The sequence below is a fragment of the Lissotriton vulgaris genome, chromosome 9 (genome assembly GCF_964263255.1).
Source record: "Lissotriton vulgaris chromosome 9, aLisVul1.2, whole genome shotgun sequence".
NCBI classification, from domain to species: Eukaryota; Metazoa; Chordata; class Amphibia; order Caudata; family Salamandridae; genus Lissotriton; species Lissotriton vulgaris.
Window position 1 is genome coordinate 930,428,127 of NC_141697.1, and position 14,861 is coordinate 930,442,987.

The following is a 14,861-nucleotide window of genomic DNA, read 5'->3' on the forward strand; positions in this document are numbered from 1 at the left end:
CGCCGTCCAAGTGAGTGACGTCATCTCCATCAACGTCTCTTCGATGACGGTGAGCGCGATCTGAATGCGTCCTGGTGTGTCGCGTAGCAACCACGCTGTACACATCACTGAAACGCATGCAACGCATCTATTGTTGTGCGTGTCTACACTGGAGTGTTGACATCATGAGCGTGTCTAAGCTCGTATGCTGAAGCGCATTCCTCTTCGTGCGCACCTTCGTAATCACGTTTAAAACGTGAACAAGCTTACGCTCGACGCTGTCGGCCATTTTGGTTGTCGGTGGTTGCCTAGGAAACACAATCCACCGGAATATCCCTGTTTATTACCAGAAACAGCGTTGAAACAGCGTCGAGTGTCAATGGACTTTGGATACATTTATCGCTGTAAGTGACTATTATATGACAAAAATAATAGAATAATAAGCGGACCATTTTTCTTGTAAACTGTGTCACAAGTGCTCTGTACTCTGCAAATTTTTTTTTTATTTTTGTCGTGCCTATTTAAAACTGTCCTCATGGCCCAAGCAGTCAATGTTGCTCTTCCACCGCAATTTTTGAGTGAGCCTGGGAGTCCATCTGTAACATGGGAAGACTGGATTGTCATGTTCAATAATTATATTCAGGCTCTAGATGGAGAAGATTTTTCACCAAAACGAAAAAAAGCTCTTTTAATGACCACGTTGGGCAAAGAAGGACAGCGCCTTTTCCAATATTTACCGCAAGCATTACCTTCTGGGTCGCTAGATGAATTTGATGAATTTAAAGAGGCGGTGGCACGGCTAGAAATCAGCTTTGGTAAAGAAGAAAACCTAGTCCTACAGAGATATAAGTTTTATAAAAACAAACAGTTGGCAGATGAGAGCATTGATGAATTTGTTGCACGGCTACGTCAACTGTCTGTAAAGTGCAACTTCGGCCAAATGGCGGAAGAACTAATTAGAGACCAATTAATCGTTCAGGCCAACAACAGGAAGGTCCAAGAACGGTTATGGGCAGCGAAGAATCCTACGTTGAAAGTTGCTATAGAGTTAGCAAAAGTAGTAGAAGAGAGCGAGAAATGTATGAGAGAGTTACAGAAGAGTGGTGTGGAAACAAAAGTTGCAGAAGTTTCCAACAAAAGTATGTGTAGTGACAATAGTGATGATGAAGCAATGGCTATAGCTATTGTCAGGAAAAAGGGCTATATTCTTCAGAAAAAGAATATACCACAATCGTCAAACAGTAAGAATAGTCAAAAAATCTGTTCAAAGTGTGGGAGTTCTTCACATACCTCAGATGCGAAGTTCTGCTTTGCGAACAATAAAGAGTGTCTTCGTTGCGGAAAGATGGGGCATTTCGCAAAGATGTGCAAAAATAGGAATAATTCAAGAGTGACTGTAGTAAATGACTGTGGCGATTTGAAGCGTGATGTGAACAAGATATTGGACTTGGATGACAATGTATGTTCTTGCAGGGATCGAAGGGGAAGTGCTTTTAAGGCTGACTTTAGGATTGACGAGAAAGTTGTCACTCTCATGGTGGACACAGGTTCCAAGTGGACCATCATCCCACTTTCCTTGATGAAGAGTGTGTGGAGTGAAAGAGTTTTAAAAGAGTGTGACATTTTTCCGTCTGGCTATCAAGGCGAGAAAATTGACCTGTTGGGGTATTTTGAGGCTAAGATTGAGTTTAAAAATAGATCAGCATTTGGAAAAATCTATATTTCAACAGATGGACCAGCCATATTAGGTCGTCACCATCAGTATGATTTACACATTGTGGTTGATCCCAGGTCTGATGATCCAGTGTCTATCGTCGATAATTCATCTGTTGATGAGATACTGGATACATTTAAAAATGTGTTTAGGGATCAATTGGGGGAACTCGTAGGTTATTCCCATCACATAATTCTTAAGGAAGGAAGTTGTCCTGTCCAGCATAAAGTGAGGAGAGTCCCTTTCGCTTTACGTAAAGAGGTTAAAGCTACTTTGGAGGAGATGCTTCAAGGTGGCATTATTGAACCTATCGAGGCGTCCCCGTGGGTTTCGCCAGTAGTGATTTCACAAAAACCTGACAATAAAATTAGGTTCTGTATAGACCTACGTTCACTGAATAAGTGCGTTGTTGCTGATGTGTTCCCATTACCAAACATTAATGAGTTAGTCTCGACACTGAAGGGGTCCAAGTTTTTTAGTAAGTTAGATCTAAAGCATGCGTACCATCAAATTTGCTTGGATGACAAGTCCAAACCTTTGACCGCATTCATCACCAGCGAAGGTACCTTCCAATTCACAAGGTTACCCTTCGGACTTGTCTCTGCCGCTAGTGTATTCCAGAGACTTGTTTCCGAGGTCTTTAAGGGTTTAGATAAAGTATTATACTTTCAGGACGACATCCTGATTCATGGAGATTCCTTGGAGGAGCACAATGATATTTTACATAATGTGTTACGAAGAGTAGATGATGCTGGCCTAACGCTAAGAAGGGAGAAGTGTGCATTTCTTTTGAGAGAAATCGAATACTTAGGTTTTTGCCTCTCTGAGGAAGGTATTAAACCTAAGAGGAACTTATTGGAGGCCATTGAACTAGCTCCCTTCCCAGTTGACAAGGATCAACTTCGGTCGTTCATGGGTTTGATTGAGTTTTACTCGAAGTTCGTGAGAGACTTCTCTGCAAAGACCGCTCCCTTGAGATACTTGTTGAAGAAGGGTGTCAAGTTCAATTGGACAGCGGAGCATGAGTCTTGCTTCAGTATGATCAAAAGGGAACTTAAATCTGCTAATGTCCTTACCCCTTTTGATACTGCTCGGTCCTCTATTTTGATGGTTGACGCCAGTACTATAGGTCTTGGTGCAGTTCTCCTGCAAAAACATGGAGGAGTGGAGAGGACCATTGCGTTTGCGTCCAGACCCCTGTCTGTCTCGGAATCTAATTACTCTGTCATAGAGCGTGAAGCTCTTGCTGCTGCTTGGGGCACGAACTACTTTAGAACCTACTTGTGGGGTTAAAAGTTTGTTCTCCGTACGGATCATAAACCCCTTGTGAATGTCTTAGCTCCAGGTGGTGCTGGTAAGGGGTCTCCAAGGTTAGCGAGGTTGGCCTCTCGACTTCAGGACTACCAATGCGAGATTGAATTTGTTCATGGTTGGAAAAACATCCAAGCAGATTGCTTGTCGTGGCTTCCTGTTCGATCCTCTAGCTGTGATGGTCTTTCTAAGGATGTTTTGGATGATCTAGCTGTTGCTATTGTGGAGGATGTTTTGTTTGTAGGTGGTGGTTCTTTTTCCCGTGACGAGTGGTCAAAAAGTATGGAAGAAGATCAAACTTTAAAGGCTGTCATTAATCTTATCTCGAAAGGAGCAAGAAGGGAGAGCACTGTTGACCCCCAAGTTAGGCCGTATTTGAAAGTCTTAGATGAACTTTCCTTAGAAGGAAAAGATGTTCTGATGCGGGGTGATCGCTTTGTTCCTCCTGGTTCGCTAAGGAGCAGGATTCTTGATTTGGCTCATGAAGGCCATTTGGGCCAAAGCCTCACCCAGCGTCGTGTCAGAGAAAACTTTTGGTGGCCCTCTGTTGATAGGGATGCTGTGGACTGTGTACTGAAGTGTAGCTTTTGCAAAGAAGGCGAGAAGCGTCTGAAAATTCTTGGCTCACAATCATCACAGAAAATTGGTTTTGAGAATGTGCCTTGGCACAGTGTCTGTTTAGATTTCATAGGCCCTATGAGTGAACTACCTTTAAACCAACAGTATGCCATAGTTATAATTGATTGTTATTCGAAGTGGCTTTGTGTGCAATTTGTGAGGGAAATAACCACAGACACCACCATTAATTTCATGAAGGGTGTTTTCTTGAATGAAGGATACCCCTCTGTCCTTATCTCAGATAATGGCACTCAATTGACGTCCTCTAAGATGGCTTCGTTTATACGTGATTGTGGCATCAGACATCAGAAGACTAGCCTTTACAACCCGCAGGGAAATGGCCTTTGCGAAAGGGTAAACCGTCTTGTTAAGGGAGTGATCCAGATGTTCGTGGAGAGTGGTTGTTTTTCACATGAGCGTGTCCAGGAACTGGTCTGGGCGTACAGGTCAACACCTCATAAGAGTGGGGAAAAATCCCCTTTTGAATTAATGCGTGGGCGTACTCCAGTGACTAAATTAACTCCTGCCTGGTTAAGGGGTTTAGATGATGAAGTTCCTTTACCTCACAGTAATGTCTCTTTACCTATCTCTGTGGGCGATCTAGTTAAGGTAAAACCGGGTAGGTGCACTAAGGGTCTTAGCAAGTTTAGGGGTCCCTACAGAGTGAAGAAAGTCTTTCCACATTTTATTGTTCTGTCCAATGGGGAGAGTTGGAATTACAGGAGAGTAGCACTATACCAAAAGAGGAAAGGCTCTTCTCCTGATGATGTGGTGACTAATGGTTCAGGAGGGTGCAATGGTTACTTGTTGACTTCTGGTGGTTCTTCCTCCACCACTCTGCCAACTGTACGGGGGGAGGTGGGTAGTGGGGATGCTTCTACTTCTTTGAGTGTACATAGTAGTTCTATGGTTGATTCTACCCCTACCACTTGTGTTCCTGTTTTTTCCTCTTCTTCCTCGTTGGGTGTCGGTTTGAGGAGCTCTCGCTCCCGTCGTCCACCCACCTATCTGAATGACTATGTGCATTGATCTTTTCTTGTGCTTTACCTTTCATTTTTGTTTTCTTTTCTTGTTAAGGGGGGAAGATATGTTGTACAGTGCTTAGCTCTTCCCTGGGGCTAGCACTCTAGACTTCTGCGAGTGTTCCCTGTTCTGGAGTTCTCCTTCGCCCTGTTGGCAGTTGGAGCTCTGGTCAGATGAGGGATGGTCCTACCTGTTATTGTGCTGCAATAAACCTGTTTCCTGGAGCATCTATTTGTGGCATCTTATTTCTGTTTACATCACCCAGCCATCCCTTTTCAATCCGCCTTCTCTTCTATCCACATTAGACTATGTTTTAGATGCGCACCTGCATGCCCTTTTGACCGAAGAAGCCATGGAGGGGGTTCAGACCCCAGATATCGGCAGTGGCTCTTACTCTCACTATTTCCTCGCAACGAAGAAGGATGGATGCCTTCGTCCTATTTTAGATCTCTGTCCTCTGAACACTTGTGGATGGACAAATTCAAGATCAGGATAGCCCAATTTTTCTTTGCCATGCATCCAGGCAAATGAAGGATGGCTTTGGACCTGGAGGACACCTAGTTAAATGTACCTGTACTGCAGTCCCATAGATGCTACTTGCAGTTCAGTGTGGGTCAGGACCATTTTCAATATGCTGTGTTCCACTTCTGCTTTACTATTGCTGCCCGGCTGGTTGCACACCTTCGGAGGTTGTAATTCCAGTTTTTCTCTACCTTGAAGATGTCAGTTATAGGCTAATTCCCAGACAAAGGTGAACCTCTTGATATTGTTGGGGCTCAAGACCAATGTGCCAAAGTCAGACCTGACTACTTTCAGAGGCTCCGTTTTATTGTAGCATCCTTGAGACGCTGCAGTTTTGGGCCTTCCCTCCATCACAATGAGCCCAGGACATTTGGGTCATTCAAACTTTTCACTCTGTGAGAGTGGCTGTGAGACTTCTGGGCTTCTTGGCCTCCTGCATCCTGCTCGGTGACTTTGTCAGGTAGCATATGCGGAAACCAAAGTTTCAGTAGGCTCAGCACCTATAGAACCTGTTGGATTCTATGAGGGTCTCGGAGAGGACTGCACAAGATTTGCAGTGGGGACTGCTTAACCGCAATTGGACACCCTACCCTACCCCACCCCAAGCTTATGGTGGTGACTGATGCATCATTGCTGGGATGGGCAGGTCTGGGAGAGTTGGAGATCAAAGGACTCTAGTCTCTAGGGAAGGCCTGCCTTCTCATCAACTTTTTGGGGTTACAGGCCATATGCCTGTCACTGAACACCTTCTTACCATCCATCAATGAGGGGCTTGTTCCGGTTTTGACTGACTACACCACCATATGGTACTGCAACAAGTAGGGCAGGGTAGGGTCCTGAACCTGTACCAAGGGGCACTTTGTCACTGGAACTGGCTCGATCTTTGGGGCATTTCCCTGGTCATGAACCACCTTGCAGAATCTTTAGACGCCATGATGGATGAACTCAGTGATGCCTGATGGATCACTGATGCCTGACGGATCACAAATGACAGTAACATCTTCCAACAACTGGGAAGTACCTTGCCTAGATCTCTTCTCTGCCACCATGAACTTGCAGTGACAAAACATTTGCACGCTGGAGTTCTCAAGAATGCTCTTTCTCGGAGACGCATTCCAGAGAAAGTGGAGCAGGGGACTCCTAAATGCTTTTCTACCTCTTCCCCTTTTTCTCAAGGTCTGGTGAAAATCACGGCTATCTAGGCCCAAGTCACCCTGGAGGCTCTGGATAAGGGGGTGTGGGTGTGGTAGTGAGATCTCCTGAGCAGGAGCATCTGTCCTCCAATCAAGCTGTTGCTTCGGAAGGATCTACTCTTGTAAAAGGTTAGGGTCCTGCACCTGGGCCTCTGAACTCTACAACCTCCCTTTTTTTTAAGTGAGTTGCAATAGCTGGTCTCCTTTGATTTTTCTCCTGAAGTTGTTGATGTGATGCTGGAAGCCAAGCGTCTACAAACCAGTGTACACCATATTCTGGGGCAAGTTTGTTGCTTGGTGCAACAATACTTTGATTGACCCAACACTAACCGAGTTGTCTGAAGTGTTCTTGTTTCTTTTGTTATTGGCCCAGCAGGGACTTGATTTTGGCACTGTTAAAGTAGATTTGTCTCCTCTTTTTGCTGTTTTGAGGTTGCCAAAACAGCCTTCCTTATTTGAATTCCCTACTGTGATGAGATGTCTTAAAGGATTACTGCACGTTTCAGTCGAAGCCCTTTGTGTTGCCACAGTGGAACTTGAATTTGGTTCTCACTTTTATAATGTGCACTCCATCTGAGCCAGTGCACTGCAGTCCACTACATCTGTCATATATGCCAATATGCCCAATTCAGGGAGGAGACTCCAGATTTTTTTTATATTAGAAAATTTGCTTTTTTTAGGTATTTCCTGCCTAAAAATGCTTTTGCTGCAATATAAACCAATAGGGAAAATACATTCCTCTGATTTTTATTTCGAAATCTCCCATTTCCAGTTTAAAATCGTTGGCATGTGTGATCTGTTCTCCCTGAAAACATTTTATTGGGTCGTGATCACGACAACTTATCGTGGGAATGACCTGCGATCCCTTTCGGTCAAGCCACCTTAAACGAAGGTCTTCCCAGATGAGCTGGTGCCGAGAACTTGAGCTGTATTACTGCCAAAGGTAGTAACACCCTTCCATAAGTGCAGAATATCCCTCTTCCAACTTCTTTTGCTTCCATCGAAAGAGAGGAGAGACTACATTGCTTAAACCCTAAGAGAGCCCTTCGTTTCAATATTAATCATACTAACCAACTCTGTGGGCTTTTCGGGAGCCAAGATGGGCAATGCAGTGCAGAAAAGTTTCATCGCTGGGTGGATAGTCCTCTGCATCAAAATCTGCTACGAGTTATTTAGGAAGCTGCCTCCTGAAGAATTGACGACTCCTTTCTGTTGAACCAAGGCTACTACTGCACTAGCACGTGGATCGTCTGTTCTGGATGTCGGTTAGGATCCTACATTGGCATCAGCGCACACAATCACAAAGCATTATTGCCTTGTCAGTCAGGACCATCCGGCATTTTGCCTGATCGGTGTTGCTGAACATTTTGGTTCGAGCTATTCCACAGACTCTCCTCTAGGGATTGTATTGCTTTGGGATCTATTCAGTAGGTAAGGAATCTGGGGTTAAAATATTAATCAGAAAAACAAATTACGTACCTTTTCTGGTGGATATTCTCCACAGACCATTCCTCTTCCCCATTCTGTAGGATGGACTTTTTTCTCCCTCTGAAAAGGTCCCAACCTAGAAATCTGTGCACTGATCGTGCCAATTTGCTTATGTGGTCTGCGCCTGAGTGCGCAGACAAGACTTGGAAAGTAACTGACATCAGCACGCCTGGGTGATTTTTATATTGCACCTCTGCTCATCATTTTCAGAGCTGAACAACACCAGCCAAAAGCAGCACAATATGCTGGAGAACTGCTTTTGAGTTCCAGAACTAGTCTGACATCTGGGGGGAATATTCCCTAGGTGAGAAATTTGCAGTTAGATTATCCAGCAGAGAGAAGTCTATGCCAAGGTTTATTTGCCAGCCCGCTCTATCAAAGTCACTAGTTTTTGTGTTTTTGTAGAGGCCTCAATAGGTTGTCTCCTGTGCCCTTTGTAATGACATCTCCTATCGTGGAAACCCTTATGTTGTCACAACCGCCGAACCCAGACAAGGAGGAGGCATGGCCGAGCCAACTGCTCGCTCACAGTGTAGTCTCTAGCGTGGCCTGCCTGTCCCATCCAGTCCACTGCATTGCCAACTACCAGGTCGAGAAAATCAGCCTTGGGGGTTCAGGGAGCTGTGAGGAGATGTGATTACCATACAGCTTCCCTCTGATCTTATCTAGGCCCTAAACAACCCCTATTAGCCCCCACTCAGCCAGTCCTTGACCACCACCACTAGCAGCTGAGCTGCACAGTAGTAGTCGCACATTGGCCATCCCCAAGCTCACATCCAGGTGAACTGAGTGCATTTTCCATAAGCAATATGAGGAGGGCAACATGGGCCATATAAAAGCTTGGATTCTGGCCTGCTAATTGCACCACCAGAATTGCTTCAGTAGTAGAGTGGGTAGTTCTGAACCTACGGAGCAGGGAGGTGGGTCTGGGGGGGAGTTAGGGAGGGAGAGGGGGGAGTTGGGGGGGGCTGTCGGGGGGGGTTGGGAACTGTTTGGTGTGGTCACATCAGATTGATGTGAATATTAGAATGCAATGTACCAGGGGCTTCAGGGCTTTTAGTGCAGTTCGGACTGTGTACTGCTATGAGGTGGGATAAAAGCCTCAGGATTCTGAGTTGGAACGTCAATGGGCTGGGGATAAACTCAAGAGAACCTTTGTGCAATTTATAAAACGAAACCTGCCGGACGTAGTGCTCCTGCAGGAGACCCACCTACTGGGTAACACTTGCCATGCGCTTAACAGTTGGGGGTACTCTCTAGTGAATCATGCTGGTTTTACTTCGGGGTCCCGCGGGGTGGGTATCATGATACGACGTAGCTTTCTCTTAGTCATAGACCATACAGATTCTGACACACTTGGTCGCTATGCTGCTCTCTCGGGTAAATGGGAGGGCCGCAGAATAAACCTGGTCACTAGTTATAGCCTGGGCTTCAAACCCAATCTTTTCAGGATTTAGGAAAATTGCTCCTTTCCCTTCCCGAGGGGCAGCTCTTTGTGGGTTCGGGGATTTTAACGCTGTGGTCTCGGGGCACTGTGACAGACATCCACCAAGGGACATACCATCCGGTCATATGTGGTTAGGGGACTTCATCGAGACATTTGGCGTTACTGACTTATGGCGTCTCAAACACCCCAAAGACAGCCAGTACACCTTCTTTTCAGGCCCTCATCGCTCATTCTCCCGCATAGACTACATATTAACACCTTTACAGCATGGCACCACCGTACAAGAAGCCACACACTTAGCGCTGGGCATTTCAGACCAATCCCCGTTGATGGTCCATCTCACTATCAGATCAACTGGAGGGAAGTATAGTGCCGATCAATGCCTGGTATCTCCGTAATGCAGACACGCGGAAAGCTCTGGCACTTGCGATTGACCGATACTTTGAGGATAATGATGGTACGGTGGACTCCTCGGTGGTGTTATGGGAGGCTTTTAAAACCGTACTTAGAGGGGAGGCCCTCTCGGCGATTGCGGGCCGTCGCAAGGAGCGGGAGGCGCAAATGGTCAAACTGGAGGGAGATTTATGGGAGTTGGAAGCTGCGGTGCTAACCGAGGGCGATCCAGAGATAACCCACCAGATTGAACACAAAAGGGCTGAATATAAGGTGTTTGCCACTGATGCCGCCAAAAACGTTATTAGGGATAGAGAGGGCAGAATCTATGATCAGGGAGACAAGGCAGGCAAGCTCATAGCTTGGTTGGACAAAAAACAACAGTTACAGAAAGTAGTGGCGGAGCTCAGGACCGAGTCAGGAGCAGTTATCACAGAACCTCGTGAGGTTGTTAAGGAGTTTGAGCGCCACTACCGTAAGGTCTATTGTAGAGGGTCTGACCGGCCGGAGGAGGACTCAGTGGACCTGCTGACAGACATCCGTCTGCCTACCCTCACAGGCAGAGCGACAAACCATTGAAGGCTCTGCTCTCGGCTGAAGAGCAGGGTCGAGCTATTAGCAACCTCCGCTCAGGGAAAGCCATGGGACCCAACAGGCTTCCTATTGAACTTTAGAAGATTAAATCTGACGGCCTCAGCCCATATTTGAAGCGGATGTTTGAGGAAAACAGGGAGAGGGGAATGTTGCAGCGAGACCAGCGTATAGCCACCATTGTGGCCATCCCTAAGGATGGCAAATCTAGAGACTCATGTGCCTCTTATAGGCCTATATCTTTGCTGAACGCGGAGCCCAAGATGCTGGCTAAGGTTCTGGCCAATAGGCTCAAGCCAGTCCTGCCGTCACTGGTCCATCCGAACCAGTCTGGCTTTATGCCCCACTGCAATATGGCGCTCAAACTCCGCCGTCTACACGGAGGGCTGAGGTGCTGCCATACTGTTGGGAAGATGCAGTGGTGGTATCCATTGATGCCGCTATGGCATTTGATACCCTGGAGTGGCCGTATATGATGGCGGTCCTTCTTCAAACTGGGCTTCGGCCCCGAATTCATCGGGTGGGTGCGTCTCCTCTACTCTGAGCCCCTGGCCCAGGTCACTGTCAACAATAAAATCTCCGAGGTCTTTGCTTTGGAGAGAGGGACACGACAGGGGTGTCCCCTCTCGCCCTTGCTTTTTGCCCTGTCTCTGGAGCCACTAGCTGCCTGGATCAGACAAGACCTTTCCCTAAAGGGGCTCCGCTGGGCTGACGGTTGGGAAGACAAGATATCGCTTTACGTAGATGACATCCTTCTCTACCTCGCGAGCCCTCGCAAGTCACTTATGGTAGCAATGGACATTTTTACTAGTTTCGGGAGGAACTCAGGATACAGTATTAACTGGGGCAAGTCCGTAATCTATGTCCTTCATGGCGACCCTCCGGCGGCCCCCCGGAATTGCCCGATTAAGATAGCCACAGATGGGTTTAAATACCTGGGGATTTTTGTCTCCAAAGACACGGCTTCCAGATATGAGAGGAATCTCCTGCCGCCTCTGCAACGGTTCAAGAGGGACTCGGCCTCCTGGCGGAAGCTCCCGTTGTCCCTACTAGGTAGGGCGTCACTCTTTAAAATGATGGCGTTGCCGAGATTTTTATATGCCCTGCAGAATTACCCAGACCTGGTTCCGCAGTCGTATTTTGCATCTCTCGAGACCACGCTGCGAGAGCTACTGTGGTCCAGGGCGCCTCGTATTTCCCTCCAGAAGCTTACATTGGGCTGGTTTGATGGAGGCATAGCGCTCCCGGACATTCGGAAGTACTACTGGGCTGCGCACCTCTCTGCCATTAATCAGGGCACATACTGCGATGGCAATGACCCGGGGTATGGAATGGACTGTTGGCTTTTACCGGGGGGGGGGGGGGATTTTAAGGCTGTGCTGTACTCCAAACCTGGCAGATACCGGCTTACCGGGCCCACCAAGCACTCAGTACAAATCTGGCACATAGTGCAACGGAAATTGGGCTGGGCCGACACTCTAACTATGGCTACCCCATTATGGGCTTCAGAAAGACTGGGCACTCTGAGCCGCACCAAAGGGTTCCGCAACTGGGACTTGATTGGGATCTCCCACATAAAAGACTTGTGGGGTTCAGGTGGTGTTGTGTCCTTTGCATCACTCCAACATACGTATGAGCTTGCTCAAAGAGAATATTACCGATACTTGCAGGCCAGACACTCCCTCCAATCCAACATCCTCCCAGGGACTCTTCCCCCAGCCTCGTACCCCCTGGAGGACAGATTACTGGATGGCCACCTTCCCAAACATGCCATCTCCCTCACATATAAAAAAATTATTAATAACTCCCCAGACATATTGCAATCCCTTAAAGGGAAATGGAAGTCTGATGGGTTGGAAATAGACGAGGAAGAGTGGAGAAGTGCGCTAGCGTCCCCTAAGGAAGTATCCATATCAGCCAGACTTTGCTTGATTCAGCTTAAAATTCTCCATCGAGTTTACATTTCAGGGACAAGATTGCAACTGATGGGCCGCAGCGCGGATGGGCTCTGCAGGAGGAGATGTGGAGAGGTAGGGACATTCTTCCACATTATATGGGAGTGCCCATTGCTCCAGGTTTATTGGCAACAAATACATCACTGCATGCAGGAGGTGTGAGAGTTGGAGATACTAGTCGAGGCAAAGAGGTGTCTACTGAATATTTGGGAGCCCACTGACTTGTCATCCCGTGGGAGGAATTCTGCCACACTGGGATTTGCAATGGCAAAAAGGAACATTGCTAAGTTGTGGGGGGCAGCGCTGCCTCCGAAACTTGGTCCCTGGAAAACGGACATGGACTGGTGCATCCTCCAGGCGAAGACAGTCTATGGAGCCAGGGGATGCCCACAGAAATGGGTTGCTATCTGGTCCAAATGGAATGAATACAGGGGCCGCATTTGCGAACCCCCCAGACTACCGGGATTGACGAACCACTCACATTGTTGAATGTATAATGATGAACTGTAATGAGTAATGTCAAAGGTACACAACCCTTTCCTAAGGTACAATTGTATGTCTCAACTGTCTGATTGTGACGATCACCACTGTTTTCTGCAAAGTTAATAAAAAGATTTTTTTTTAAAAAGAGGAGAGACTCCATCAGATGGACCCAACAAAGGCATTGTTGTTCAACCTTGACCACACAAAAGAGTTCGGAGTGGGCAATCAACAATTTCTGGGCTACATAGGAGCTAAGACTGGGAGAGCGATGCAGAAATGGACCATCTCACGATGGATAGTGCTCTGCATCAAGATCTGCCACGCATTGGCAAAAATCAACCTCCTGATGGTTTGCAAGCTCATTCTACCAGAGCCAATACTGCGACCAATGCGTTAGCTCGCAGAGTTCCTGCTTGAATATCTGTCCGATAGTAACGTGGGCTTCATTGCACACATTTACGAAGCACTGCTGCCTAGAGTCTCTTCCGGCGTTATGGTCACTTTGCCCGTTTGGTCCTACAGGACTTTCTGGTATAATCCATTCGGCACTCCCACCTCTGGGGAAGTATTGCTTGTGTCTATACAAAGGTAAGGAATCTGCGGCTAGAAGCCTTTATCAGATGAACAAGTTACTTATCTTCAGTAACTCCTCAACTGGGAGAGACTATCTAGCCGCAGACTTCTTATAGACCTACCTTTCATCCCCGCTCTTCGGAAGGATTTCAGAGTTAAGGCTTGTTTCCTCTTTTATGGGCCCTAGTTAACGCACCAGTGGTCAGTGTTCTTCGTGGCTCCACACTTCTGGCGTGGAAAGTAGCAAAAGAAACTGACGTCAGCGCTCTAATGTGACGCCTTTGTAGGCAACGCGCACGTCACTTCTGACGTGGAAGACGTCATGGGGAGCCAAACACCACCACCACCTACCGGTGCACAGTGGTACTGCTCACAAAAAATCTCTGGATCCAGTTTGACGCCTGGGAATTATTCTGATGGAAGGAATCTGCAGCTACATTGTGTCTACCAGATAAGGTGTTACCAAAGGTAAGTAACTTGTCCATTTTTACCTTCACATTTATTGTTCTAACTGTATAGATGAATACACTGCATAGACCTGTAAAGTTCCACTAACTTGTTTATTAAGGATTTGCTTTTTAAATAGCGCTTCATGGTACACTTATAAGGTTTCTAAGATCAGTAAATAAGAGATGTTACTAAGTGGTATAACCACACCTTGTCACTTTTATTACTTGGTTTGCTTTTAGATTCAATAATATCATTTCAGGTAATGGTCTCGAACCTGACACAGTGCAGTTTAAGAATCAATAGAAACATTATATCTTAAAGCTTAAGAAGTAAGCAGCAGACCACTCATTGCGTCCAACAGATAGAGAAATACAGATTGTGTAAAAAAGTTTCCATTGTCCTTGAGCTGAAATTGTAGGAGAGATGATTTACCCTTTGTTAAAGAATGAGGAAAATATGATATCTTTTTTAATTGCTGGAAAGTTATTTTTCTGCTTTGGCTCTTTCTAATGTATGGAGGAAAAAAGGGTTGATGACAACTACTCTGAGAGGGGTCGTGTGAACATTCAATATTAGTTTTCTAGACCGAAAGATAACTACCTATTGAGATGATTTAAGTAGTGGTTGTACTAGGACACTCGTCTTTTCAGTTTTCTTAGTAATTTGAGAATGACCCAAAACCTAAAAAAATAAATTAAAAAAAACAAATCACTACAAAATACAGATGCCCACTTTAACATTACTCTCTTAATTTTTCAGACAAAAGCAGCCTATGTCTTGTTTTACCAGCGACGGAATACCGAAGTTTCCAAGTCCTCTTCAGCCCCTGCATCACTTGGAAAGGCTTTAGATGAAAATGACGAAGGTTGCTCCAGGCGGGTACATTTTGGACAAGAGTGTGATTCTATGGACACCAATTGATCTTGCCTCGTTCAGTTTAGCCACTGAGCTCCATGTACCTGAAGGTCGCACACTGCAGGGTGCAAAGCGATGACTGGAACATCTGTCTGTTTCTGTCTTTACTGCTGCAAGATGAACATAAAAGAATGTCTCTGGTTCATGATCTACTTACACAAGATGGAATAGAAATTAAAACAGAAGCGAAGAAAGAAAATCAATCA

The 14,861-nt window shown here is 46.2% G+C and overlaps 1 protein-coding gene across 1 annotated transcript in view; it reads left to right on the forward strand.

Annotated features, from left to right (window-relative positions):
- USP4 (ubiquitin specific peptidase 4) overlaps positions 1 to 14,858 on the forward strand; it is an 824,148-nt gene extending 809,290 nt beyond the window's left edge. Inside the window, exon 22 of the mRNA XM_086938769.1 lies at positions 14,500 to 14,858. Within this exon, the coding sequence (XP_086794895.1) occupies positions 14,500 to 14,661 (162 nt within the window). The 3' untranslated portion in view covers positions 14,662 to 14,858. The remainder of the gene's footprint in view (positions 1 to 14,499) is intronic.
- Positions 14,859 to 14,861: the final 3 nt, after the last annotated feature.